This window comes from Saprolegnia diclina (genome assembly GCF_000281045.1).
Source record: "Saprolegnia diclina VS20 unplaced genomic scaffold supercont1.6, whole genome shotgun sequence".
Classification (NCBI taxonomy): domain Eukaryota; phylum Oomycota; class Saprolegniomycetes; order Saprolegniales; family Saprolegniaceae; genus Saprolegnia; species Saprolegnia diclina.
In genome coordinates this window covers 95,595-119,763 of record NW_008246073.1, presented here as the reverse complement: position 1 = coordinate 119,763, position 24,169 = coordinate 95,595, and the positions used below count along the sequence as shown (strand labels likewise).

At 59.4% G+C, this 24,169-nt stretch overlaps 13 protein-coding genes across 14 annotated transcripts in view; 8 read left to right on the top strand and 5 right to left on the bottom strand.

The window, feature by feature from the left end:
* The window catches only part of SDRG_02536 (hypothetical protein), a gene marked incomplete at both ends in the record, with an annotated part of 1,527 nt that extends 1,407 nt beyond the window's left edge, over positions 1-120 (top strand). Inside the window, one exon of the mRNA XM_008608131.1 lies at positions 96-120. Within this exon, the coding sequence (XP_008606353.1) occupies positions 96-120 (25 nt within the window). The remainder of the gene's footprint in view (positions 1-95) is intronic.
* A 265-nt stretch (positions 121-385) lies between these two features.
* Positions 386-1,435, top strand: SDRG_02535 (hypothetical protein). Its single transcript, XM_008608130.1, has one exon. The coding sequence runs from the start codon at positions 397-399 to the stop codon at positions 1,330-1,332; it is 936 nt and encodes a 311-aa protein (XP_008606352.1). The 5' UTR covers positions 386-396; the 3' UTR covers positions 1,333-1,435.
* Positions 1,436-2,150: 715 nt separating this feature from the next.
* SDRG_02534 (hypothetical protein) lies at positions 2,151-3,619 on the top strand (the record flags this gene model as incomplete). Its single annotated transcript, XM_008608129.1, has 4 exons — positions 2,151-2,663; positions 2,728-2,808; positions 2,838-3,439; positions 3,487-3,619. 4 exons carry the CDS (start codon positions 2,151-2,153, stop codon positions 3,617-3,619), a joined length of 1,329 nt encoding a protein of 442 aa, XP_008606351.1.
* Positions 3,620-4,155: 536 nt separating this feature from the next.
* SDRG_02533 (hypothetical protein) lies at positions 4,156-5,296 on the top strand (the record flags this gene model as incomplete). Its single annotated transcript, XM_008608128.1, has 2 exons — positions 4,156-4,465; positions 4,521-5,296. 2 exons carry the CDS (start codon positions 4,156-4,158, stop codon positions 5,294-5,296), a joined length of 1,086 nt encoding a protein of 361 aa, XP_008606350.1.
* Positions 5,297-5,304: 8 nt separating this feature from the next.
* Positions 5,305-6,127, bottom strand: SDRG_02532 (hypothetical protein). Its single transcript, XM_008608127.1, has 3 exons — positions 5,814-6,127; positions 5,634-5,767; positions 5,305-5,589 (listed from the first exon to the last, which is right to left on the bottom strand). The coding sequence occupies exons 1-3, from the start codon at positions 6,069-6,071 to the stop codon at positions 5,340-5,342; spliced, it is 642 nt and encodes a 213-aa protein (XP_008606349.1). The 5' UTR covers positions 6,072-6,127; the 3' UTR covers positions 5,305-5,339.
* Positions 6,128-6,246: 119 nt separating this feature from the next.
* On the bottom strand, positions 6,247-11,010 carry SDRG_02531 (hypothetical protein; the record flags this gene model as incomplete). The annotated part of the gene is made up of 10 exons (XM_008608126.1): positions 6,247-7,353; positions 7,400-9,269; positions 9,323-9,517; positions 9,566-9,756; positions 9,828-9,946; positions 9,995-10,289; positions 10,342-10,549; positions 10,600-10,682; positions 10,730-10,798; positions 10,858-11,010. The coding sequence occupies 10 exons, from the start codon at positions 11,008-11,010 to the stop codon at positions 6,247-6,249; spliced, it is 4,290 nt and encodes a 1,429-aa protein (XP_008606348.1).
* Positions 11,011-11,903: 893 nt separating this feature from the next.
* On the top strand, positions 11,904-13,275 carry SDRG_02530 (hypothetical protein). The gene has a single exon (XM_008608125.1). It carries the CDS (start codon positions 11,953-11,955, stop codon positions 13,228-13,230), a length of 1,278 nt encoding a protein of 425 aa, XP_008606347.1. The 5' UTR covers positions 11,904-11,952; the 3' UTR covers positions 13,231-13,275.
* Positions 13,276-13,541: 266 nt separating this feature from the next.
* Positions 13,542-14,544, bottom strand: SDRG_02529 (hypothetical protein). The gene is made up of 2 exons (XM_008608124.1): positions 13,800-14,544; positions 13,542-13,744 (listed from the first exon to the last, which is right to left on the bottom strand). The coding sequence occupies exons 1-2, from the start codon at positions 14,439-14,441 to the stop codon at positions 13,586-13,588; spliced, it is 801 nt and encodes a 266-aa protein (XP_008606346.1). The 5' UTR covers positions 14,442-14,544; the 3' UTR covers positions 13,542-13,585.
* Positions 14,545-14,742: 198 nt separating this feature from the next.
* SDRG_02528 lies at positions 14,743-16,518 on the top strand (the record flags this gene model as incomplete). 2 transcript variants are annotated; one of them, XM_008608123.1, is made up of 6 exons in its annotated part: positions 14,743-15,218; positions 15,274-15,408; positions 15,455-15,547; positions 15,592-16,072; positions 16,120-16,350; positions 16,396-16,518. In XM_008608123.1, the coding sequence occupies exons 1-6, from the start codon at positions 14,802-14,804 to the stop codon at positions 16,428-16,430; spliced, it is 1,392 nt and encodes a 463-aa protein (XP_008606345.1). In that variant the 5' UTR covers positions 14,743-14,801. The 2 variants fall into 2 exon arrangements, with proteins under 2 accessions (XP_008606345.1, XP_008606344.1); XM_008608122.1 differs by having other exon boundaries at positions 14,802-15,218; positions 16,120-16,430.
* SDRG_02527 (hypothetical protein) lies at positions 16,428-17,706 on the bottom strand. Its single transcript, XM_008608121.1, has 8 exons — positions 17,537-17,706; positions 17,415-17,490; positions 17,176-17,365; positions 17,055-17,130; positions 16,911-17,009; positions 16,736-16,871; positions 16,645-16,694; positions 16,428-16,601 (listed from the first exon to the last, which is right to left on the bottom strand). The coding sequence occupies exons 1-8, from the start codon at positions 17,591-17,593 to the stop codon at positions 16,497-16,499; spliced, it is 789 nt and encodes a 262-aa protein (XP_008606343.1). The 5' UTR covers positions 17,594-17,706; the 3' UTR covers positions 16,428-16,496.
* A 450-nt stretch (positions 17,707-18,156) lies between these two features.
* Positions 18,157-19,383, top strand: SDRG_02526 (20S proteasome subunit alpha 7). Its single transcript, XM_008608120.1, has 7 exons — positions 18,157-18,234; positions 18,291-18,311; positions 18,353-18,435; positions 18,486-18,609; positions 18,659-18,910; positions 18,965-19,077; positions 19,126-19,383. The coding sequence occupies exons 2-7, from the start codon at positions 18,291-18,293 to the stop codon at positions 19,295-19,297; spliced, it is 765 nt and encodes a 254-aa protein (XP_008606342.1). The 5' UTR covers positions 18,157-18,234; the 3' UTR covers positions 19,298-19,383.
* Positions 19,384-19,514: 131 nt separating this feature from the next.
* SDRG_02525 (hypothetical protein) lies at positions 19,515-20,442 on the bottom strand. The gene has a single exon (XM_008608119.1). The coding sequence runs from the start codon at positions 20,396-20,398 to the stop codon at positions 19,565-19,567; it is 834 nt and encodes a 277-aa protein (XP_008606341.1). The 5' UTR covers positions 20,399-20,442; the 3' UTR covers positions 19,515-19,564.
* Positions 20,443-20,692: 250 nt separating this feature from the next.
* Positions 20,693-23,103, top strand: SDRG_02524 (hypothetical protein; the record flags this gene model as incomplete). The annotated part of the gene is made up of 4 exons (XM_008608118.1): positions 20,693-21,228; positions 21,274-21,377; positions 21,425-21,664; positions 21,719-23,103. Exons 1-4 carry the CDS (start codon positions 20,726-20,728, stop codon positions 23,101-23,103), a joined length of 2,232 nt encoding a protein of 743 aa, XP_008606340.1. The 5' UTR covers positions 20,693-20,725.
* Positions 23,104-24,169: the final 1,066 nt, after the last annotated feature.

Below are 24,169 nucleotides of genomic sequence, written 5' to 3'. Positions count from 1 at the left end.
TCGTCCTCGCGATCTCTACGGCGCGGTACATGTCCAACGTCGTCGTCTAACAATGAAATTCCAGCCATTCGCGTGTATATCTCGTTCTGGTGCAGTTGGAGTCTGCAAAGCAGTTGGTGATCTGATACAAGGTGATTATTCGAGTGCCTCTGGAGCTCTGGGAGCTCGAACTCTGATCAGACCAGTGCAGTGGACATCACACCAGACGCGCGCATTGGTGCTGCAATGGTTGGATGACAAGCAGCCTAAAACCAGTCTTGAGGAGCATTTTGAGGGAATACTGAGAGAAGACGCAACGAAGGGTCGCGCTGACTGCGAAATGGCGCCAAGGTTGGTTATCCGGCCGGCTTTGTCCGGTTGCGAAACGATAATGTCGCATTTGTGGGCTTTCCGAGCATGGTGCTTGCAGTGGCTACTCCGTACGGACTCGGTGCTCTCGAAGCAGCCGCGCCGTCGCCCGACGCCTCACGAACTGCTGTCGTACTGCCGTGGGGTCGCGGCTACATGCGCGCCAGCGATGTGGCACCGCGCCATACCTTCCGGGCCACCTGCCTCACGTCCAAGGTGCGCCACTTTGACGTGAACGTGGCGCTCGACTGCTCGCTCAACGACCTCCGAGCTTGCATCATCAAGGCGCTGGGCGAGCCTCTTTTTCCCGAGACCATTTCGGTGCTGCAGCCAACCGTCGGTGGTCGGCATCGGTTGACGGATAGCAACCCATGTATCTTTCGATCACTGCAGCCGCTGCTTGTGGTAATCGCGCCGCTACTGCAGCTCGGCAAGATGGCGCTGGCGCTGCACTTGGACACGAGACCCTGCGACAAGACTACGCTCGAGCCAAGCAAGTGCATTCCCGCGTCCGAGACGCTGCATGCATCGTCCCAGCTCACACTGCCATCCATCGTGCAGGTTGCCCGTGGCGTGTGCGCAGTGGTCGCCAAAGACGCGCTGCGATCCGGCATCGCCTATTGGGAAGTGCGCCTGGACGAAACCATAGGCGGCGACGGACTATTTGTCGGCATTGGCACGACCGACATGCCGTTGAATACCAGCGTGACGAGCACGGGCTTGTTTTACGGCGTCGCTGTCGCCTCGGGCCAGAAGGTGCACATGACTTCCGAAGCGTACGGCCCCAAATGCGTCAACGGCGAAGTGCTCGGCGTCGAGTTTGACGTGGACCGGGGGACGCTAAGCTTTTACCGCAACCGCGAGTATCTCGGCATCGCCTTTCGCAATGTCTTTGGCAAGACGCTGTGTCCGGCCTTTGGCGCCTCGGGCGTCGGTCTCCGATTCACACTCCTTCCGCGGCGCTCAGCGCCGTCCCTACAATAGGTTGTGTGTCGTCAAACCGAAAGTCTGAAATCAAAATACATGCCACCTACATGACGAGCATCGGGCGTTCGTCTGGTAGCCCGCACAACAGGGTACACTGCCCCTTGTAGATGCGTACTTTTGCAAAAGCAATCGCACGGGACCCGCCGTACAGAATCCGATCTGAAATACGATTGACGGGGTGGTTTTTACTTGGTTTGATGTGATGGGTGGAGACAAAAGAATTCACACAAGTAGCTTCAACTGGGTTGTCAGTACTGGCCCCTCGACGTCTCGGCCTTGCCGCTCGACGGCTCGTCGTGGACGCAGCCACCGAACACGATGCATCTTTGGTGCATTGCTCAAGGCAAGAAAAAGGTCGAGATGACCGTGAAGGACATCCTCGACTTTGCGCCGCCCAGTACCAAACGCTTGGCAAGGGCGAGGCACGGCAGCTGACACAACTAGTCGCAACGAAGCGTCCTCGATCGATATCAGACTATGCTGGACTCGGTATCATCTCTTTTTTCCATTGAAGCGGGTTGTGACGACCTCTGGACTAGAGCCCCGGGCTGAAGGGTTCGCTTGCAACGTATTCTCACGTACGCCGACGTTCCCGACCTGGAGGCGGCTAGCATCGGCCGTATTTTGAAGACGGACATGCTCGTGCGCGTTCTGACCGGCTACGGCAACATCCCGCCAGCCGTCTTTGTCCGGAAGGAGATGCGAATGTTGTGGGACCTCTTGCTCGTCAACTACACGTCGGGCCATGTCGACGCCAAAGCGCCCGCCTCAGTAATGCTCAGTGCGTTGCATGAGTATTATGCTCCTTCCTTCCCATGGGATTCCTCGCATCGTCCGACTCGGATGGCGAGAGCTACGTCGACGCGGAGCAGCGCTGTCCTCTGATGCTGTGTCTGGTGCTTTTGGGCTCATCTGGCGTTGGCAAGTCGGTGCTCGTCCTCCTTCTCTGCGCGCACCTTGCCGTGTACCACGATTACCATATCCTCCTCGCGCGGGCCGGCACGACCGACCACACGTCGGACGTGATCACGTGGTTTCGGGGCGTCTACGTCACGACGCACACGCTCTCGAACCGAAGCGACTTGGCGCCTCTGGTCACTGCCTTCTTGTTTGAGAACGAAGGCACCAACCCAAAGTTTCTGATCGTCGCCGACGACTACTCGCTGTGGACTGTCCGCTACGAGGCGCCACTGGCTCCCTTTCGCAACCACCACGTGCTTTTGGTCTCGCCGTCGCACGATATACCGGACCCCGACGTGGCATTTTATACCATGCCGGAAGGGGGATGCCGAGTGCGGCCGTACCGGTCCAACGTGCGCACCGTCTTGGTGCTCCCCGCATGGTCCAAAGAGGCACTGCGCGCATGCAGCAGTCGTGGACACTTTTGACGAGCGATGTGCGTACTCTGGCGGCAACGTGCGCCTGTTTGGCACGTCGCCCGAGCTGCACCCGCTCGGCATGCAAGCCCTGGATGTACCGAGTCAATACCGGTCACGTACCAGTACGTCAAGGACGTGACCAAGTACAAGTACTATGTGCTCGCTGACTTGAACGAGGACGTGGTCGACGCCCGCGTCCTCCTCCGGCGGATGATGTCAATCACGCCTGCAAAGCGCTTTGCTGCGTTGCTCGCGTCGACGGAAACATCGACGAATGCGTCGCTGCACAGCCTCCACTTTGAAGCATTGATCCACAAGCTGGCGTCGGACGGTATGCTCGAGCTATCTATCGCACTGTTGTTGCCGTTGGTGGTGGCGGTGCGCGTCAAGGTCGTATCGCGTGGAGAGACAAGAGGCGCCTGCCTTGCGTACCTCGCGACCGCCTTGGGGAATGCGACGTACTGGTTGCCTCACGGTACGGCGTCGTTTAACGCGGTCGATGCCATCTTTGTCCAAGATCGGTGCGTCTACACGTACTATCTCAAGACGGCCGTGGATCAGGACGAAATGAGCATTGACTGGGCGTTGCTACGGACCATCTACGCGGCGGTGACCACCAACCCAAACGTCGCTGGCTACGCGCATATCTACGTGCTCGCGACGCCACCAGGAAGACGTTGGGGTGACGACATAGCACGGAGCCAGATTCGCGGGCTTTGTGTCTGGTACGCGTTGGTGCTCAATACTCTTGCATGACCGCCGTATGGCGCAGCACCTCGGCGTCCGAGACGCCGCGCGCCGTGAGCATATGCTTTGTCTTCTTCATCGTAGACCCGACTCGCCCGAAGTACCATGGTACTGTTGCTGTAGGTCTTTTACCCGTCACGCCACTGCTTAGCGTTTAACCATTCCTCAATCAAGACCGAACTACTTGGGGGCAACAACCGTGTTGGTGTCCGCCGTGCCAGTGGTGGGCGAGGCGGGTTAGCTACTTGACTACCAATTTGGAAATGGCTTGAGCTCGCTTGCTCTGCGCCTGGATCTTGGGTCTTGGATCTTGCGTTTCCGTTTTGTATCTTGATAATCTGGATCGCTCGGACTTGTGCGGAAAACCTCTTCCACTGCTTGGAAACGGCCCAGTCGTCGACTGACATTCCTTTTGCATCACCTTGCTTTGTAAACCCTTTCCCTATGCATGAACTGACACTTATCTGTGGTGTCGCACGAGACCAAGGTCCTTGGCGGTCCTCGATATTTACCTCGAGGCGGCTTCATGACGCGACCGGGCGAACCCTATGCATGAACTCGGTGCTCCTAGTGCAGCAGAACTATGATGTGAACATGTCACCAACATTTCGAGCGCTTTTTATTGCTATTTCTAAACTTAAATAACAGTCGCGGGCCGGTTGCTGGATGTCAAGCAACCGGCAACCCATTTTGCATGATCCACATGGCCGCCCTGCCGCTGAACCGGCACCTCGTGCACACGTCGACATGGAGCGACCCACGAAGCCGCGCATGGGACCTCGTCGACGCGCATCCGCTCAACCAGCAAGTCGACGTCTTCCTGCCGTCGGCGACGCCCGGCAGCGTTGGGCCGCTTGCCCGCGAAGGCTTCTTCTTTTACGCGATGCGCGTGTCACCGCTAGCCTTGCTGCAGGAATGCTTGGCCAAGCCCGAGCTGCGCTACTACGCGACGCTCAAGAACGCACCGATTGACGGCGCCAACACGCTCGGCCTCTTTCCCAGTGGTAGCAGCTCTCCTTCCTCCTGCGTCTGGACCTCTAACGCACCATCCAATATTAGGCCACCTCGTGCTCGTGCTCGATCACGAGACGTACACGCAGTTTGGCCTTGTCGGCGAGAAGATTGCAACGGCGTCGGGCGAAGCGCTGCACGGGCGGCGGTACCGCGTCGTGATCGAGCTCCATGCAAACAACATGGTCGACGCGGCCTCGTCGTTCCGCGCGCGTGTCCTCGCCTGCGTCGCGCGCTTCCCGCCGCTCGATCTGCTCATTTGCGCGGTTAATGGCCGCGGCAGCTTCCAGACGATCGCCATCACCGACGCGAATGACGCCGTCGACGACGAGAGCGATGCAAGCGTCCGCAAGCGTATCGAAGTCACGAGCCAGGTGCAGGCCTTTGCAGCGATCGCGCTCCCGGCACAAATCTCGACGACTTGCGATCGGAACGAGATTGCTGCTGTCTACGAATGGCTCGGGTTGGTCGCCTGCCGCCTCTTATCGCCGCTCTCAGACGAGTACCTCTCCACCTACGTGTCGCCGGTCGAGGCTACGACGCCGGGCCGCGCCGTGAGTCTTCGGTGGCGCGGTCTCATCCCCGACACGCTCGTGCGCACAGCCGTCGAGTATGCCAAGAAGCAGGTCGCGGACGGCGTCGCCCCGTTGGCGGCCGTGAGTGTCTGGGGCTTCCCGGATACCGTCGCGTCATGGTGGCAGAAGGGCCATCGGCGGGACCACGGGTTCCAGCTCGAAGGCGCGAATGGCTACACGGTCCTGTGCCTTCCGAACGACACCTACTGCATCGTCCAGTCGCTCGGTGCGCAGGACGCGACCGTGTAAGAAGCAAACGAGTCGAAAACCCTCATACAATCAACACTCGGTATTATGAATCGGCAGGTCGGCGGGGGATGTAGGCGACCTCTTCGAGGTAGATGCGCTCGCCGTCGAGGCGCTCACAGTCGAGGGCCCGCACGGCCGTCTCTGCGTCCGCCTTGGAGAGCAGCGTTGCGTACGCCAGGTCTGCGCGATGCAGCACGACCCGCTTGCTCGTGATGCCCGCCGAGTGCAGAAACTGCTTGATCTTGGTCAACGTGGCCGAAGGCGGCAAGTTGTTGAGCGAAATGTAGTACGCGCTAGTACATGGCAGGATAAGGCAAAGGTGATGGATGTCAAGTACCCGCCGTCGATCACGTTGGCCGTGCGCTGCGTTTTACGTGGCGCGACCACGTGGACGCTCACGCGCTCGCCTTCAATCTCGCGCTGGTGCATGGCCCGCGCAGCGCTGTCGGCGTCGTCGTCGTTCAGATAGGTCTACGGGCAATACGTCGTCGTCGCTCTCTCGCCGCGATGGTCGTACGATGTAGGCGTGGCGCACGAGCGGCTCCATGTCGGCCTTGAGCGTGTGAATGTGCATGGATGTGATCGGTCCAAAGCGGTCGAAGATCGCAGTTAGCTCGTCGTCCTCGACGCCATCGGGCACGGGCCGTACAAAGACCTTGCCGCCCATGTCCTTGGCTCGTGGCAACAAGTTGTAGCTTTTTGACCAATCAAACGATAGGAATCCACACGCGTCAATGCCATTGGCCAGTTCCAAAGATTCGCGCCACGGCTGCATATCTCGGGACTACCAAGTGTCGGTCTGGCGCAGGGACTGCTGAGCTCGTTGCTGAGCACGCTTGGGCGCTAGAGCTGTAGCACAGAAGAGACACTTGGTCGCTGAAGAAGCAGCAGTAACGGGATGCATGTTCAACAGTTCAAAATCGACGCACGCTGGCGACTCCTGGTTTGCGTTACGGCGTCAAGGCCACGAGCTGCGCGACGAGCTCGGCGCGCGGACTCGTTTCGGAGTCGTCCTTGACAAAGTTCTGGATTTCCTTGAGGTACTTGGCAAGGACCTTGGGCGACTCGACATTGAGCGAGAGCACGTAGCGCTGGACGATCGCCATAAACTTCCACTTGTCGTCGAGTTGGTGCAGACACTTCCAGATGCGGATCGCGGCTTTCGGCCACCCGAGCGCCGTCACGAAAGCCGCGACCTCGGCCAGCACAGCTTCGTCGGCGCTGCCACGCAGCGACGTGCGGTAGAGCGAGAGGGCTGCGGTCGGGTCCACAAACACCACCGATCGCGCCTTGTACAACGACGCATTCTGCATCGACGCCGCCAGCGCCGACGCCGACGCTGCGTGCGTCTTTGCACTCGTCGCATCGTGCGTCCATGCGCAGTAGCCGCTCATGAGCACATGCCACTCCCACGTCAAATGCGCTTCCTTCGTCACCGGCAGGCCCAAGTAGAGGCCGAGGGTCTTGAGAATCGACGCATCGTGAGTAGCAGCATAGCGCTTGAAGAGCGTCAACACAAGCGCCCGCCACGCGTTGGGATCGCGCGGGTTCTCGCGGTACCAAGCTTGGGCTGTCGCGCGCGGCGGCGTCCACACCGTAAAGGCATCCAGGATCGCGTGCACGTGGCGCGACACGGGGAGCGCGGTCGCGACCGGCCGCGTCACCGCCGCCGACGCGCCAAACAGCTGCGCGAGCGCTGCGATCGACACTGCCGACCCGTCCTTTCTCTGCACTGCGTCGAGCCACGCGGGAGCAAGCCCGGCGTCGCTGAGCCCCGAGGGCACCGACACCTTGTCTGGATTCTCGTCGTCGTTCGACGTTGCCCAATACGTCACCCAATCGAGCTCGACGCGCGCCAGAGTTGCGGCGATGCTGGTGTGGCGCGGGTGCGCTTCCATGAGCGCCTGCAGCGCTGCTTTGGAGGCAGGCGAGAGCGCGCGGGTCGCCTTGAACTCGGCTTCGTACGTGGCGAGCGCAACATGGAGGGTCGACGCCGGCGATCGAATGCGCGTGAGCGCTGCATGTGCGTCTCCAAACCGGTTCAAACCGGTATAGATCTAGGACATGCGAGATAAGTGGGATCGTCATTGATGGCACACGAACCTGCGCGGCCAAGAGCTGCTTGGTCGTGTCGTCCTTCGTCTCGAGGGCCTTCCACGCCGCCAGCGCCTCGGGCCACTGCTTGGCGGCAATGTAGTTGCGCACCTTGTTGCCTTGCAGGATCGCCGACTCGGTGGACGTCACTGCATCCAATGCGGTCGTCGCCGCGGCGTGCAACCCGAGCTGCGAGAGCACGACGCCGTGCGCGTTCTGTGCCGCAGCCTCGAACGGGTCGCGCTCGAGGTACTTTTGCAGCGCAAACTGAATCTGCGGCAGCGGCAGCGCCTCTTTGCTGGTGGTTTGGACCTGAAGGCCGGTCGACGCGACGCCGTAGAGCACGTCCAAATCGAGGCGCATCTGGAGGGCGCACGTGTACGCCGCGTGGGCTTGGCTCGCATCGCCCTTTGCAATCTCGAGGAGACCGTAGCCGGTCCACATGGCCGGGTTGTTGGGGTTCACGCCTTGGAGGCTCAAAAACGCCTTTTGGGCCGACGCCGGCGCGCCGGCATACACATACAACATGCCGAGGTTCGCCCACGCGCAGTCCAAGTTCGCGAGCGTGATCGCGCGCACAAAGCCAAAGTGCTTGAGCACAATATGGCGCTGCACCGCACCAAACGCATTCCACGCGTGTGCGTTCAGCGGCTCGAGTGCGAGCGCCTGCGCAAACGCAGTCGACGCGTCGTGCATCAGCTGATCGATCGACGGCGGGTACACCGGGGCGTGCTGCAGTGCGAGCTTGCCCATGGGCACCCCGTCGACAGTACCCCGGGCCATGGCTTCGTACCAATAGCCAAGGCCGAGGTCCAACCACGCTGCGGGCTCGTCGGGCTCGATACTCGACACGGTTTTGTACGCGGCGGTGCCAGCGCTGAGAAAGTCGACCCAGGAAGTAAAGTCGCCGGGCGCCAAGTAGAACGCAAAGCAGTGCACATCCCCGAGCAGCTTGTGCAGCGCGGGCTCGTTGCTCGCCGTCTCCAAGCACGTATGGAGCAAGCCCGAGGCTTCGTACAAATGAGCGGCCGCGCGGCCGTAGAGCCCTTGGCCGCAGAGGAACTTGGCGTGCTGAAACAACGTCTCCGCAAGGAGCTTGCGGACTGCAATGTCGTTGGCGACCACGTATGCGACCGCGGTGCGGAGATGCGCGAGCGCTTCGTCAAAGAGGCCCACTGAGAGCTCGATACGCGCGAGCTCGGCCAACACAGACGGGTTGGTGTCCATACCAAGACTCACTGCTTTGGCGTACGACTTTTGCGCGGCCATGACGCGCCCAAAGCTCGCATACACGTGGCCGAGCGCGGCCCAGTAGGATGCATCCGAGGGCGCCTGACGCAGCACCTTGTGCATCGACGCGATCGCAGCTTCGTCGTGGGCGTTTAATTGGTGCTGGGCCAGACGCCGCAACGCCCAAACCGGCGCGACGACGCCCTCGATCGTCGTCGTCATGTCAGTCCAGAGACGCACGTTGCGATCTTCTTGGCCGTGCGCTTCGTAGAGGTCACTGAGGAGCACCCCGGCGACCTCGCAGTGCGGGTTGAGCGCGAGCGCTTTCAAAAAGCACTTTTCTGCGCGCACCAAGTCCATCGCAATGTCATGGTACCAGCGACCGAGGCCCGCGAAGCTCTCAGCGTCAAACGAATCGAGTTTCGCCGCTGAGAGAAGCGCACTGACGCAATAGGCCTTGTCGCGCCGATACGCGCCGTCCAGATCCCAGTACACGTCGGCAAGCCGGCGTTTGAGGCACGCGAGGTCGAGGGCGTCGCCCGTCAGCGCGCTGCCCGCTTCCAGGAGGCGGCGAGCGGCGTCGAGGTCGCCTTGGAGGTGCAAGACATAGCCTCGCGCCGCCGCGAGCGGGACGGACATTGGCTCGTCACTAGAAGAGACCATCAGCCATGAACGATAACAATGCATCGCAGACAGAGGTACCTGAGGAACTGGAGCGCGTTGGCGGCCGACACCACGTCGCGCTGGGCCAAATGCGCCTCTGCAAGCCCAATCGCAGGCGCTTCTAGCAGCGGCGCGTGCTCCAAGATGCCTTCGTAACACACGATAGCGTCCGCATATTTGTAAAGCGCGCGGTACGCGGCGCCCGAGAGCAAGCTCAAGTGGGTCTCGTCAAAGCTATCGACGAGGCGTCAATATTGCGAGATAGACAACTTGTCCACATACATGGCCAGCGACGGCGACGTCAAGAGGTTGTCGTAGCGCCACGTCACAGCGTCCTGAGCGCTCGCGATCATGTCGAGGCACACCTGCGGCTGGTACGTCGGGCCCGGTACCATCGCAATCTCAGCCAGGGCGACGCGCGCCGCCAGCAAGTGCGGGCCCGCCGTGATGCACGTCATGAGCGTTTCCCGCGCCTACAACATGCATTGAGCCATTTCAAAAAGGAAGAATGAAAATGCAATGAAAAAGTCGATCAAGCACGTACCGGGACGTAGGCTTTGGCTGCGTGCATGGCAAGCCCGTCGAGTGCCATGAGCAGGAGGTTGTCCGGGTCGACGTGACGCAAAATGGACTCGCACGTGCTTGTTTGCGTTGCGTCCAGGGCTACAGACAGCATATTTCAACCAAGCATACAAGCGGGTCCGGCCGAACCGCCGTCGCTGTCTTCGGCGCGCAGCAAGAGGATCTCCGCCGCGCGTTTGGCGACTGGGCACCACGTAATCATATCGCGGCAGATCGTATCGAGGCTCTGGCGATCTTGGTTCTTTGAATTCGACTGCGGTTGAACGAGCCGCGTGAGCGCCAAGTCGGCGTAGGCGTCGAGGACAGCCGCCACCTTGTCCGAGCAGACCCAGCCAGCGGTTGTTGTCGCCGCATCCCGGATCTTGCCCACCAGAGTGTACAAGACGGCGTCGGGCGCTTGGAACGGACCCGCCGACTTGCTTGCCTATTCGATATGTCGAGCGTAAGCAGCGCGATGGAGGACGTGACGGTCAAACCTGCACGAGGTCGAGCACCGAGAGCCACATGTCGACGCTCGGCGGCAGCTCATCGTTCGGGTTTTCCTCGGCAAAGAGCTCGGGACGCGCTTTTTCCTTGACGAGAAGCGGGTGCCAGGACGTGAGCGCCTTGGCGTAGTCCTTGGCCTGCGTCGCGGTGATCGCCATGTCCAACTGCATCTTCTGGCACCGATCAAACTTGCCATTCCTAATGCACGCGTATCATAAGGTGCGTCCATCGACATGGGACATTGCTACGCGTAAACGATGGTCGAGAGCTTCTCCAGCGGCTCGAGCATCTTGGCGTGGTCTGCTGTGCTCTCGTAGACTTCGAGCATGCCCTGTGCGAGGTGAGTCGTCTTGAGGAGGACGATGTACCCAGTATTACCTTCCAGGCAAACGGCACGTCGGCTTGGACGGCCGCTGCGCGCTTGTAGGCGTCGATGGCCTTGGTCGGCTACATGCAGGAATCGTGGGCACCCGGCGACGAACAAGATCCAGCGTCCTAGTACATACGTCGTGCAGGTGGAAGTGGCTCTTGCCCATGCAAAGCAGCGCTTGGAAGTTGAGTCCATCGAGCTCGAGGGCCTTGGCGCTGGCTGCGAGCGCGCCCTCGTAGGCCTCGTCCTTGAGCTTGGCCTTGGCCTCGGTCACGTACTGCTTGAGCATGCTGGCCAGGAAGCGTGAAAATGCAATCCTGTCACAGTTAATATCGGCATGAATTCAATATTGAGGTGTATCTGAGTGGTGAAATCGTATCTTTTTGCTTTGGCAGGCGACCTTGGCGAGATCTCTTCATTTACTCGTCCTTGCGCTTTGCCTTGGCGTAGATCCCATCTACTCGGTGCAGTAGAGCACTCATCCTCAAATCATCTCCGTGTCCCTCAGATGGCGTCGATCGAATAATCATAACCCTGTAATACAGGGTTATGTGTGGTTGAAGAGGGCCTCTTCAACCAACCACACCTTGTCACCGCAGCCCAACAGAGCAATTCGCGAGCGCTCAAGTGAGATCCTACATGGTTGCGGCGTCCAAGTCTACCGTGGACTACAGTATTGTCTATTCTCCACAAGTCTCAACGAATTTGTACGAAAGACAGTGCACAAACCCCGTTTACTGAGGACCGGACGCGTGGCCGCCCAACCCGACGTGTCGATGCAAACACGCGGATTCCGTGGAAACCACTCTGGTTTTGTATGGGTCGCCGGACCAGAAAACAGACGCACGCCACCGCTCCTACGTACCGTAGACGACGGCTCGAAGTCGTCATTCCCTTACTCTCTGCAAGGCAGAGGCCATTCCAAGGTCCATAGTAAGAGCGTGAAGCTTCAAGGAGTCTCTTGAGCTTGCGAAAGCAACGCGCTCGGGCTACCGTGATGGCGATTGTCGGCCTGGCGGTTCCGAATTTTAGCCAATCGGAAGCTGCCACAAATGTATTTTATCACTTCAACATCACCACATTTGGCGCGTATTTTATTCGATTGCTCACGCCGGCGCTACGTTATCACTGCTATTTAATAGCACGCGCAAAACAAAACAGCTGCCAAATTAAAAAAGAGAACGCAGTCGACAGGTCTTGTCTTTTCGGTCATTTTGCTTTCGCACTCACGATGGTCAACCTCCTGCCGCTGCTGTCGCTCGCCGCCGTTGCCCTCGCGCAGGACTGCGCGCCCCAAGACGCCCAAGTGGCCTCGCTCCAGAAGGAGGTGGCGTCGCTCCAGGCCACCGAGGCGCAGCACAAGGCCGACCTCGTGACGGTGCAGACCAAGTTCCAGGAAGAAGCATCGGCCGTCTCGGGTCTCCAGACCCAGCTTAGCTCGGCTGTCAACGAGCTTGCGGCCATCACGTCGGAGAAGGATGCGCTTGTTGCGACCATCGCCCAGCTGCAGGCGGCCGATGTCTCGACGGAGCTCCAGGCCGAAGTCTCGACGCTGGCCCAGGACAAGCAGGCGCTCAGCGACAAGCTCAAGAAGCTGGAAGCGGACAACGCTGCGCACCAACGCCGCATTGAAGGCCTCCAGGCGGAGCTTGCGGCCTCCAAGGACGCGCTCACGCAAGTCAAGACACTCCAGGCCAACCTCACGACCGCTTCCAAGGAAATCGAGTCGCTCCAGGATGTTATCAAGCGCTCGGCCGAAGGTGGTCTCTCGCTCCAGGCCATGATCTCGACGTACTATGACAACGCGGTGACGTTCACGACGCAGACGTATGAAGACTCGGACCGGTATGTGACGCTGGCGTCGTCCAAGGTGAACGAGCTCTACGCGATTCACTTGGCGCCGTGGGCGGACGAAGCCGTCGCGCACTCAGCCGTGGCCGCCAAGACGGTCCAGGAGCTCTACACGACGCACGCGGCGGCGACGGTTGACCCGCTCCTCGACCAGCTCCACGCGACGGTGCAGCCCATCTTGGACGTGCAGGTGCCGATCGCCAAGCAACACTTGGTGCGCGTCCAGGACGAGGCTCGCGTGCTCGCCAAGCGCAGCCACGACGTGTACAAGCGCTCGCGCAAGCACGCGGTTGCGTTTTTCAAGTCGAACCCGCGCCTTGCACCGTACGCGACCAAGATTGTCGACACGACGATCGTGCTGTTGAGCATCCCGATCGCGATCGCGCTGCTTCGCCTCGCAGTGTCGACCGTGTTTTTCGTTCTCTCGACGGTGTTGTACCTTGTTACGTGCTGCGGCTGCTGCGGTCTCGTCGGTCGCAAGCCTAAGACGACCCGCGAAGTCGCGACGCCCGTTGTGACGGCGCCGACCAAGCCCACGAAGGCCAAGACCAAGGCGCCAACGAACAATGAATCGGCGCCCAAGGCCAAGGCGCCCAAGACGCCCGAGCCCGTGACGACGCCGTCGGCCAAGAAGAAGAAGGCCAAGAAGACGCAGTAAATCCTTCATGGAGCAACAACACGCTGGTATTTGATAGACGAAACAGTATTGTCTGGCGCTGGAACGCTTACGAGAGGTAGGAACTACGGAAGCCGAAACATCGGCTTCCGTTGCGAGGGCGACGAGTGTTCAATTCACGGGACAGCAACGTCGCCAGATAGGCGGGCCACTGCACGGAGGTTGGCGCCCCTATCGTCGTTGCTACGAACCGTTCCTTGGAGGTTTTAGCGCCAGCTCACAGAGATCGCAATGCCTTTAACTTTGACGAATGATCTGCTGAATATGCGATCGGATGGAAAACTGGACCGATAGCACCGCCAAAGTATACGTTTGAAGTCTATGGTTATATACTCTTCTATGGCGCTTTGGGCATGAGAACAGCGTCGCGACCCTTGGTCTCGGCCGCGACAAGGACCTTCACAACGGCATCGAGTACGGCATTTTCGACGCGGAAATCGGACCACCCCAAAAGGAGCCGCGCGCCTTGCTGATAGACCTCGAGCGGATCTGTCGCCTCGGGCAGGTAACGTCAGACGCGGTGCCGTCGCCGACATGATAGCGATGGCTACGTCGATCAAGATGCGATCCACCGCGATCAAGTCGAGATGGAGAAACCGGTGCCACTCGTCGTCGACCACACGTCGGAGCGTCACCATGTCGGGTAGGCTCGAACCTTTGCGCCAAGGCAGCGGCTCAGCGCCAATCATGTACTGCCACGCGCAACTGAGCTCAGTGAGCGCCATGGCCGTACGCTTGCGCGTCGACGTCGTGGGTTTTCCTTGCGCCTTTTGAAGGTTGCTGCGCCGATCGCGCTTCTCGTGGTGGGCATGGAAGGCTGCAACCGCCTCGGACACATGGTCGGGCAACGTCTTCATGGCTGCAGTGGCCACGTCGCGGATGGCGGAGCCGCACGAGAGATCGTAGGACGTGACGAACGACCCATGTGCTGCTGTTGGGATACCCGTCGGCCACAAGCACTTGCACTTGGCCACAAAATCAAGCGCCCGGTCAAGCCCTTCCATGGGCACCATGTAGCCACCGGCGCGAAGAGCATTGTACACGTGTAGTGCAAGCCGGTCGTGACCGGCGTCGAAGAGCAGCAGGTCGCCAGTGTGACGACCGTAGAAGCACGCGCTCGTGAGGAGGATTTGGCCGGGCAGATACGGACTCAGCCACCAGCGCGCGCTCAAAGTTGGAAGGAAACGCCGCATCTTTTGTCGTGACGGCGAGCGTATCCTTGGAAGTCGTCGGTCGCTGCCTTGTAGCGATGTCACCGCCCCACGAGCTCGGCTTTCGTGCTCATGCTTGGGTTAGCTTGGGTTGCGTGTCAAATGCAATATTTGGCAAATGCACAGCAGCTAAAAACACGCAATCGTAAAGCCTAGATGGCTTTACTTTCCATAAGGTTTGTATATAAAGTGGCGTGCTGGTAGCTAACACCGTGACCGCCCGTGCCCCTCGCTACAAGAACATTCAGCGCCAGTTCCACTAAAGAGGCGGTGGATTTGTGAAATTGCCGCCAAGCCCGGCGGTTTTCGCTCCATTTACCACCAAGTCGCCGCAGCCGGAAGATGCTGAACGTCGGCAACACAGCCGGCGCCCGGGCGCAGCCACGGAAGACCTTGCAGCGCGTGGCGCTCTCCATGTACACGGAGCCGCCGCAGAGCGGGGTGACGCTGGAGCAGTTCGAGGCCTACTCGATCGACCGCCTCCAGATGCTCAAGACGATCGAGATGCAGCGGCTGCGCGGGCGCGACGATGCCAAGCTCGAGAAGGCCATGCACCGCTACTTGCCGATTCGCACGGACGAGGACCGCGTAAAGGACGAGCTGTCGCACTTCATTTTGCGCATGGCGTTTTGCCACACGGAGGAGCTGCGGCGGTGGTTCCTCGCGCAGGAATCCATGCTCTTCAAGTTGCGCCTCGATATGGCCTCGCGCGACGAGAAAATGCACTTTATGAAGAGTCATGGCCTCCTCTACGACCAAGTACGTCCATGTTGCTGGTGCCACCATCACCATTGTACATGTGCTGTCATATTAGGTCGAGGCCGTCGAGATGGCTGCGCTCAAGCCCCAGCTTACCGCCGTGCACCGCGCCAGTGCTGCCAGCATCAAGGAAGGATACAACGTGCCAGAGGTGTACGTCAAGGTGCCCTTCACCGAAGCCATCGATCTCGTACCGTTCTTCCTCATGGTTGCAGCATCTCACACGCTCGCGCTAGATTGGCCAACGCAAGGTGTTTCTCAAGGCCGGTACGGCCTACGTTCCGTTCGAGCACTTGGTCACGATCTTGTTTGCTCGGTTTCGATCCACGGTACACGTCGCCTTTCGATTCCGATGTGCTAACTTGCCACGTAGCTCTCCAAGCACCTCGCCGTGGCCTTTCGTAAGTTCAACGGGTCGGCCGCGGCGCGCGACGACCGGCTCATGCCCGTGCTCAAGAACCTCGCCAAGCACCACATTGGGCCCGACTATGGGTCGGCGCCGGTCGCGTCCGGAAACGCCATCACGCCGGATATGATTGACGGCCTCGCTGCGACGTCGATGCCACTGTGCATGAAGTCGCTCCACCAAGCGCTCAAGACGCAGCACCACCTCAAGCACGGCGGGCGCATGCAATATGGCCTCTTCCTCAAGGGCATTGGCCTCCAAATGGACGATGCGATCACGTTCTGGCGCACGATCTTCTGCAAGAAGATGAATGTCGACGACTTCAACAAGAAGTACGCATACAACATCCGGCACAACTACGGCAAGGAAGGCAAGCGCAAGGACTACACGCCGTACAACTGCATGAAGATCATCACGTCCGACCCTCCGAAAGCCGGCGACTACCACGGTACGACGCTCATTGGCGCAACGTGGATGACAGCATGCGGGCATTAGGCTGCCCATTCCGGCACTTTGATGAATACCACTTGCGGGCCAGTCTCCGCGGAATCAACGAAGTCGAGAAGGAGGCGATCGTGCAGCTTGCGAAAAACAAAAATTACCAAGTCGCTTGCCGCCGCCACTTTGAAGTGCTCTTTCCGCACGGCAACGCCGACGCCGTGGGCAACCACCCGAATGCCTTCTTCGAAGAGAGCCGGAAGGTCCAATCCACCGTCAAGACCGAAGGCGTCAAGGCCGAAGGCGTCAAGGCCGAAGGCGTCAAAGCCGAAGGCGTCAAGGCCGAAGGCGTCAAGGCCGAGGCATGAGCGTCGAATATACCATCGCTTAGTATCTTAGTATGGGCATTGTGCGGTGCACATATATGAATATCATCAAGTTGCTGTATCCGACCGACTGCGCTTGAACTTGGCAATGACCACGTCCGCAAAGAGTCGTGCAAGGACGAGCCGGACCACACGGCGGTCCGAACGAAAGCTCTAGCACCGAAATAACACGTCGTATGTCAAGGGGTAGGGGTACTTGGACGGCGTCGGGTGCGCGGCTCGTCGCAACGCTGTTGTTGTTGTCGCCTGCACATCCCCATGAGAGGTTTTACGATCAAGCCAAGTACCATGTGTCTCTTCAATCGACGACGGCAAGAGGCGAGGGCCCGAGAGAAAATGCTGCAAAAGCGCACAAAACCCATTTGGCGCGTCCGCCGGTAGCTCCAAGTAGCTGGGCGTAAGTGTAAACGCGCCTTTTTCAAACTACAAGCGATGAAAATGACGCAAATCGCTGCAGTTTACCTGCAGATGGCGCTCCAAGGCGACCTCGGCCGCCGTGCGTCCATCGACGTACCCCGTCCCTGCGAAATGCTTGATTTGCTCCGTGACGGTTGCTAGCACCTAGACCACTACGATCACGATATCGCATCGACAAAGCGCTTGTACGATGCCGTAGGGTCCATGGACGTCCGCGTGCGAGTGCACGTAGGTCGTGACGTCGGCTTCTGGAAGCTGAAACAATCTAGTTTGTGGGACACTGAGCGGAGATAGCTCGCTGCCAATGTACCGAAACTTGGTCGCGGCCGTTTGCTCGGTCCACCACGTCGAAAAGGCGGCGCCGTGTTCGGCCCAAAATGTCGCGTACGCATGCACGTGCTGCTTGAGGCGGTGCCGGATCATGACGCGCTGCTTCTGCACGTCTTCGTGGATGAACGTCGGCCATGGCGAGAACATTTCGCGGTCTTCGTCGTCCGTCTCTATAGACACGTCATATTGACGATCGAATGGCAGCAAGATGGAAGATACCCCAGTCGGAGCACGGGGCGTCCAGTGCCGCAAAGTTGATCATGGCCGAGGCAATGCCGCAGCACGAGCAGCCGCCCTAGACACGCAGATATATGCTACGACAGAGACCAAAGGCGACGTACTTTGCTCACGTACTCAAACATTGTCTTGTCCACGACCCACGCGTCGAGAAAGGCCATTGCAGCGTATCGGCGCCAAGATCCAAGAGTGCGCAGAGTTGAAGCGGCGCCTCGTTTTGCGAACAAGAGCGACAACGATCGAACAACTAACTGACTGACTAACTATCGAAGCCTTCTAGAGGAATAGTTATGGTACGTTTCGAGCTACAAGGTAAGTCCCAGGTCCATCGGTAGAGATCTATGGAGATGGAGAACGGACCACTTTATCGTCGGCCGCGCCAAGTAGTCGCTCGATACATGTCTATGGTCTAAAATCACCCTATTTTCGTTCTACTGGAGCGCGACCATGGCACAAGATTCGCGGGGATCATCAGAAATGACGATCTAACAACATGTGTATAGAGAGCTGCGGACATACCATTCGGTCCCACGCACGAACGAGCTCCGACCATCACAGAAATGGCGTCGCTCGGTTGGATCTGTGTTGGGTGTTTCAAGCCACAAAGGTTGACCAAGGTGCGTGAAATCCAATGTTTTCTTGGATTTCAGCCAATCAAACGTAATGAGATCCTTGGATTTTGACCAATGGCCTTGCGGTATCAGGGGCCCTCTTGTGGGGTTAGAACAAATTTGCCGACGTGCTCGAGAGGAGGAAAGATCCCCTCGCCGCTAGTCCGTAACAAGCCGCCAAGAGATCAAAGGTACATGACCTCCGCATGCATGCGCGCACGAGAGACTGACCTCTGGGCCTGCGTAGATGAGCAGCACCGGTGCAGGGGTAAGGCCGCCGCCCGACGATCGCTCCTAACGTCCATGTAGTACGATTTGTCCGTCGGGACCTTCTCGCCTGATGGCCGCATCTTCCAAGTCGAGTACGCCAAGAAGGCCGTCGAGAGCAGCGGGTACGGCGACCAGAAAGCGGCCATGCGGTCTCTCATGGCGCGATACGTAGCACCGCCATTGGCATCCACTGCACGGACGGCGTGGTCATGGGCGTTGAGAAGATCTTGCTTTCCAAGATGCTTGTGCCTGGCACGCACCGCCGTGTCCATGCGATCGACCGCCATGTTGGCTTGGTACGTCCACGACGGCCACCGATATGTCGAGATATTGAACGTGACTTAGGCCATGGCCGGCCTCGTCGCGGACGGCCGCCAGCTTGTGAACCGCGCGCGCGAAGAAGCGTCGAGCTACAAGAAGAACTATGGTAGCCCGATCCCGCCGCAGGTCCTTGCCGACCGCATGAGCCAGTACGTGCACTATTTCACGCTGTACGGCTCGGTGCGCCCGTTCGGCACGTCGATCATGCTCGCGGGCCGCGACGTGGACACGGGCAAGTGCTACTTGAACGTCATCGAGCCCTCGGGTGTCTCTTACGTACGTGCTACCTCTATGCTCCATGGACAGATGAGGATGCTATGGATTTCGTAGCGCTTCCGCGGTTGCGCCATGGGCAAGGGCGAGCAGGCCGCCAAGACAGAAATCGAAAAGTACAAGATCTTTGACATGACGTGTCGCGAGGCCATCAAGTACATTGCCAAGATGTACGTGACATCACATTCTTCGATGCTCGGGTGCTCACGACCACGTAGCCTGAATGTGCTCCACGACGAGGTCAAGCACCCGTTCGAACTCGAGCTCAGCTGGCTCTGCGAAGAGTCCAAGTGGCAGCACCAGTTGGTCCCGGACAACATCCGCGACGAGGCGACCGCGTGGGCTCTCCAGTCGATCCAGGCCGATGAAATGGCCGACGACGACGAGTAAACACCTGTGCACGCGACGTCGCGCTGCTGTATGCTCTAACTTTCAGCTAATTTGCCAAAATCAACTGCAAGTCGATGCAAAGCCTACGTCCAAGCTTGTCGCCTCCGTATCACAGCGGTCGCAGACACGACTTGCTACTCTTTTGCCTTCATGCTGGTCAACCGCCCAAGCTGTGTTGCAGTATCGACAGCTGCGCCACCCCAAGATGTCAATCTGCCGCCGACTTTACCTGTTTGGGCAAGATGCAAAGCAAAGTCATTCAATGGCTTAGCCACGATGCGTCTTGGGGAACCACGGAAGTAGCATCGATGTCTCGGCTTGGTACTGAGCGTATGGCGCGCCGCGCTTCTTGAGGGACACTTGCTCGGCCATCCATGCGCCGGTGAAGTAGACGAGGTAGTAGTACGCGACGCACGGCAGCAAGAGCAGTAGTGTCTGCGTCCACACGCTTCTCGCGGCAGGCCAAGCCATCACAGCGTACGCGACCCAGAGGAGGAGCTCGCCAAAGTAGTTGGGATGGCGACTGAAGCGCCAGAGGCCTTCGCGCATGACGCCGCCTTGAAGCTTGCGCTGCTTCCACTGGTCGAGCTGGTGGTCGGCGATGTTTTCAATGAGAAAGCCCGCGACCCAGAGCCAAAGGCCGACGAGTTCCAAGGTCGAGAGCTCGGGCGATGCGTTGGTAGCCGCCACGTGCAACGGGACCGACATGAAGACGATGTTGGTCAGCGACTGGCAGTGGTAAAAGCAGAAAAAGTTGACGGCCACGGAACGCGAGCCAAAGAAGCCGCCGTGCGTCCGCCAGTGGGCCCGCCAATGGTCCCACCGGTGGTCCTCGCGCGTAAGATGCCCACGCAAGACCCAGCCGCACATGAAGCGGACGCCACAGAATACGTAGAGCGCCGAGAGAAGCGCGCGATGCACATGGATGCCGGGACCGTAGAGGTAGTACATGCCAGCCATGGCCGTGAAGCCGGACGGCCAGCCAAAGTCGACCATCGAGCCGTTCGTACGCGCCATGCTGATGAGATACATGAGCGTCATCCACGCGAGCTGGAACGCCACGTTGAGGCCGATCGCGGCCACATCAAAGTCGTCGGTCATCTGCAAACGGCAAACTGAAGTTGCCCTTTCTACTTGAAGCGATGTGATTGGTTCAAAAATGAAGGTACGCGGCATTTCAACCAATCCGCGCATGATGACGCGGCGCGCACAATAACGCAGCAAAATTCGGTCCTGCACGAAGACATCAATGTGCTCACGAGGTCCTACAAGTGTGTTCGCGCTATCACTAGTACCGGCGGTCTTTTCTAGTCTCGTGCACAGAGCAGAAGGCGGTTTTGAAATGGTACGACAGATTGCGCCGTGGCGCCGGTTCTTATTCTTCCAAATTTGAGCCCCGTATCTTGTCCCGCGCGCGTCGTCCGGCAAATGTGGTGGGTCCTCCTCGTGGCCATTGCACGCCTCGCGTCCGGTGCAGGCTTTGCCTCGTGCTATGACGCATTGCTCGGTTGCGCTGTCTGCAGCACGTTTGCCGAGATCGTTGGCGACGCGACTTGGAGCAATTCTCGAGTGTCCGACGAGACGTCGCCGGCAGCGTGCGTTGCATCATGCAGCAAGAGCCATTGCGACTGCTTGGCTCGGAACGGCTCGGTGTTTTGTGGTCGCGTCTCGAGCTTGCGTCCGACGGTGCATAAGGTTGCGCTGCAGCATTCGCTGGATGTCGGCACGGTGCTGACCATCGGCATTGGCGAGAGAGCGAACGGCACAGTTGTTCTCTCGAGCCCCGCTGCGAGCGACCTCACCATCACGCTTGGTGCTACGTTTATATATGTTGACGCTGCACCAGCGTGGACGGCGGCAATCTTGGTGCCAGCGCTGCTGCAGGGTCGGGCACCGCTGACCGTGGCGTTCCATCGACGCTCGTGGAGGCTGTACGTACCTCTTCATGTGCATCGGAGGGTTAAATGAGATGCTAGGTCCATGGCCAACGTCGTTCTTGGCATTTTACCAAGTCCAACCACGTACATTTACGACCACTTGCTGCATGACACACCGATCACGCTGCACCAGCCCCCACCACGTATTGTCGTCGTCTGCGTCCAGTGACCTCACAACTGATCTGTGTAGTCGACAGCTTCGGTGATCGAATAGCGATGCTCGAAACGTCGGCACTGCGCTGCTCCCGCGCCTGTGTCGCGCTGCAAACCTGCTCCGCGTGGAGCTACACGGCACCCACCTGTGCGATGAGCCAGTACCCAAAAGCCAGGACGGCGCCTGCGTCACACAACTGCGCATTGCTATCGGCTCCCCGGATCGCCAACGTCACCGGCGGTGCGTTTCGCCTCATCCTTCCAGACGACGACAGAGGTCTGCGTCACTCTTGATGAGTTGGTCATGTCTCATATATTCTTTGTGCCATAGACTTCTGTCAGCGAGCGCGCATCGGGTACGAGCTGCAGCAGTGGCGGCTCGGGCGCTGGGAGCGGTGCCAGATGTACACGGCGCACACTGCGTCTGCCCTCGTCACACGTGACGCGATCAACACCCGGCTCCAGCCCAGTACGACGTATACTTGGCGTCTGGTTGCGCATGAAATGCTGGCGCGCAATTCGACGTCGAGTGTCACCTTTGCCGTGCGCACAGCTTTGGCAGGCTGCCCGGCGACGCGCCCCCGGTTGCGAATTCTCCACGTCTTCGCCAGCACGGTTCGCCTCCGCGTACTGTTTCCACTCGACCTCAACGGGGCTCAACCGCACACGCTGCTCGTGCAGCTGCAGGCGCATAATGGCACGATGCACACACAGACGTTTGATGCGCACACGCAAGAGATCGCGCTGCACCACCTCGACGCGGAATCGAACCATGTCGTTCGAAGCGCGCTACAGCTCACGGATTGCGCGCTTCGTTGGAGCTCTATTGTGGCCTTCTCGACGCCGGCACCGGCTTTGCCCAGTAGGGTTCGCGACCTTGCGATTGCAGACTCGTCGTCGACCACACTGAATGTGACGTGGCGCGCCCCGTTGAGCTCGGGTGGCGTACCGCTCCATGCCTACGTTGTGCGATGCTGTCTCGTCTCTGCATTACGCAGTGACGCAGAGATCACCGAGCACGTCTCTGCCGACACGATGCAGTTGCAGCTCACAAATCTCGTGGCCAACTCGACCTACAACATCACGGTGCACGCCGTGAACCGTGCTCGCTTGGTCGCGTCGACATTTATCATGGCGTCCACGCTGGCGCACGACAACATCGAGATGGACGTTGCCAATGTGACGTGTCGAGCGCGCACCGGCGGTAGTTTGCTTCTAAAATGGTCGGTGCCAAGGAACGCAAGCGGAGGCACGTATGTTCTCACGTCTCCGACGACCAGTGTCGAGCTGCCGTGGACAACAAATTCCATGGTCGTCTCGCACAACGTGTTGATCTCAACCGCCATGACGTTCACCCTGCAATGCGTGCGCTCAAATCGCATACGTGCGTCGACACTGATTACGTGCGAGACCGTCGCAGCGACGCGCCCAGCGGCCACGTCGGCGCCAACTCTACTTCGCGTGTCGGGCGGGCGCATCACGGTTGCGACGACACCACCGAGCGACACGGGTGGTGTCCCGCTACTCGCGCACGCAGTTGTAATTCGCTTGGCCTCGGAAGCGCGGACCACACGCATTGATGTGCCGCTGGCATCAACTATCGCAAAGATATCAAATTTACGGCCCGAGATGACGTACACGGTAGCGTACCAGTCGCAAAACCGCATGGTCGTCGTCATCTGCCCAGGAAATTATCTCACGTCGCTGACGTTGTAGGGTTGGAGCGAATTGTCGCCGTCCCTGCGGATCACAACATCGCCGGCCACGACACCGACGCCGCCACGGCACCTCGGTTTACTTGAGACACCGTCGTCAAGCAGCGTGCATTTGCGATGGGATCAACCAGGAGACACCGGCGGCCATCGGTTTCTCCGCTACCTCGTCCATGTCCTTTCTACCACTGACATGGGAAGCAGCAGCGTTCAGACAGTGGCGTCCGAGACGACAACTGCGATCGTCAGTGGGCTGCAGCCCAACACGGCATATCGCGCTTCTGTGGTTGCTACGATCCGCTGCGGTGCGACGTCGCACAAAAGTAAGCAGGTGACGTTTTCCACTGCGCCACTACCGCTTCTACCTGCGGTACGGAGAGTCGCCGAACGGCCTGCACCCGCGCCCGCAGCGATCAACCGCTCGTGTGTTTGGCACGCCTTGTATGCTGTTGCTTTTGGCAACTCTTCCCACTCGGTACATTTGCCCGGGCCCTGCAATTTGCCTGTGCTTGCTACCGAGAACAGTGGCGGCGCACTGCACCTGACATGGACACCGCCCATGCCGACCGCAGACATCATCTCGTACGACGTCCTCGTAGTCTGCAGTGACACTACGCGGTTGCTGTCGACGCCAGCGCCAGCCATAAGTATTGCGGGGTTGCTCCCCAAGACGTCGTATCATGTTCAAGTCGCTGCCCGGACGTCGGCTAGTCGAGGAGTATGGACGCCACCAGCAGCGTTTGCGACTTCGGACGTCTCGCCACCGTCGCCACCGTCGACACTACGCATTCTTCAGACGACGGGGGGAGCGGCTTCGATTCTTGTTGGCGCACCAATCGACACGGGTGGTGTGTCCCCGGCAGAGCTGCTCTACGCTGTCTCTATCGACGCCCGTCGCCTCCATCGCCAAAGTTACGCCGTTAGTGCGATCAACGCGACGCATATACGGCTGCAAATCGGGCTCTTGGCGCCTGGTACAACGTACAATGTCCAGGTGCAAGCGATATCGCCCAATGTCGGTGGCAGCGCATGGACGCCAACACTCTCGGTCACAACTTCGTCGTCACCAA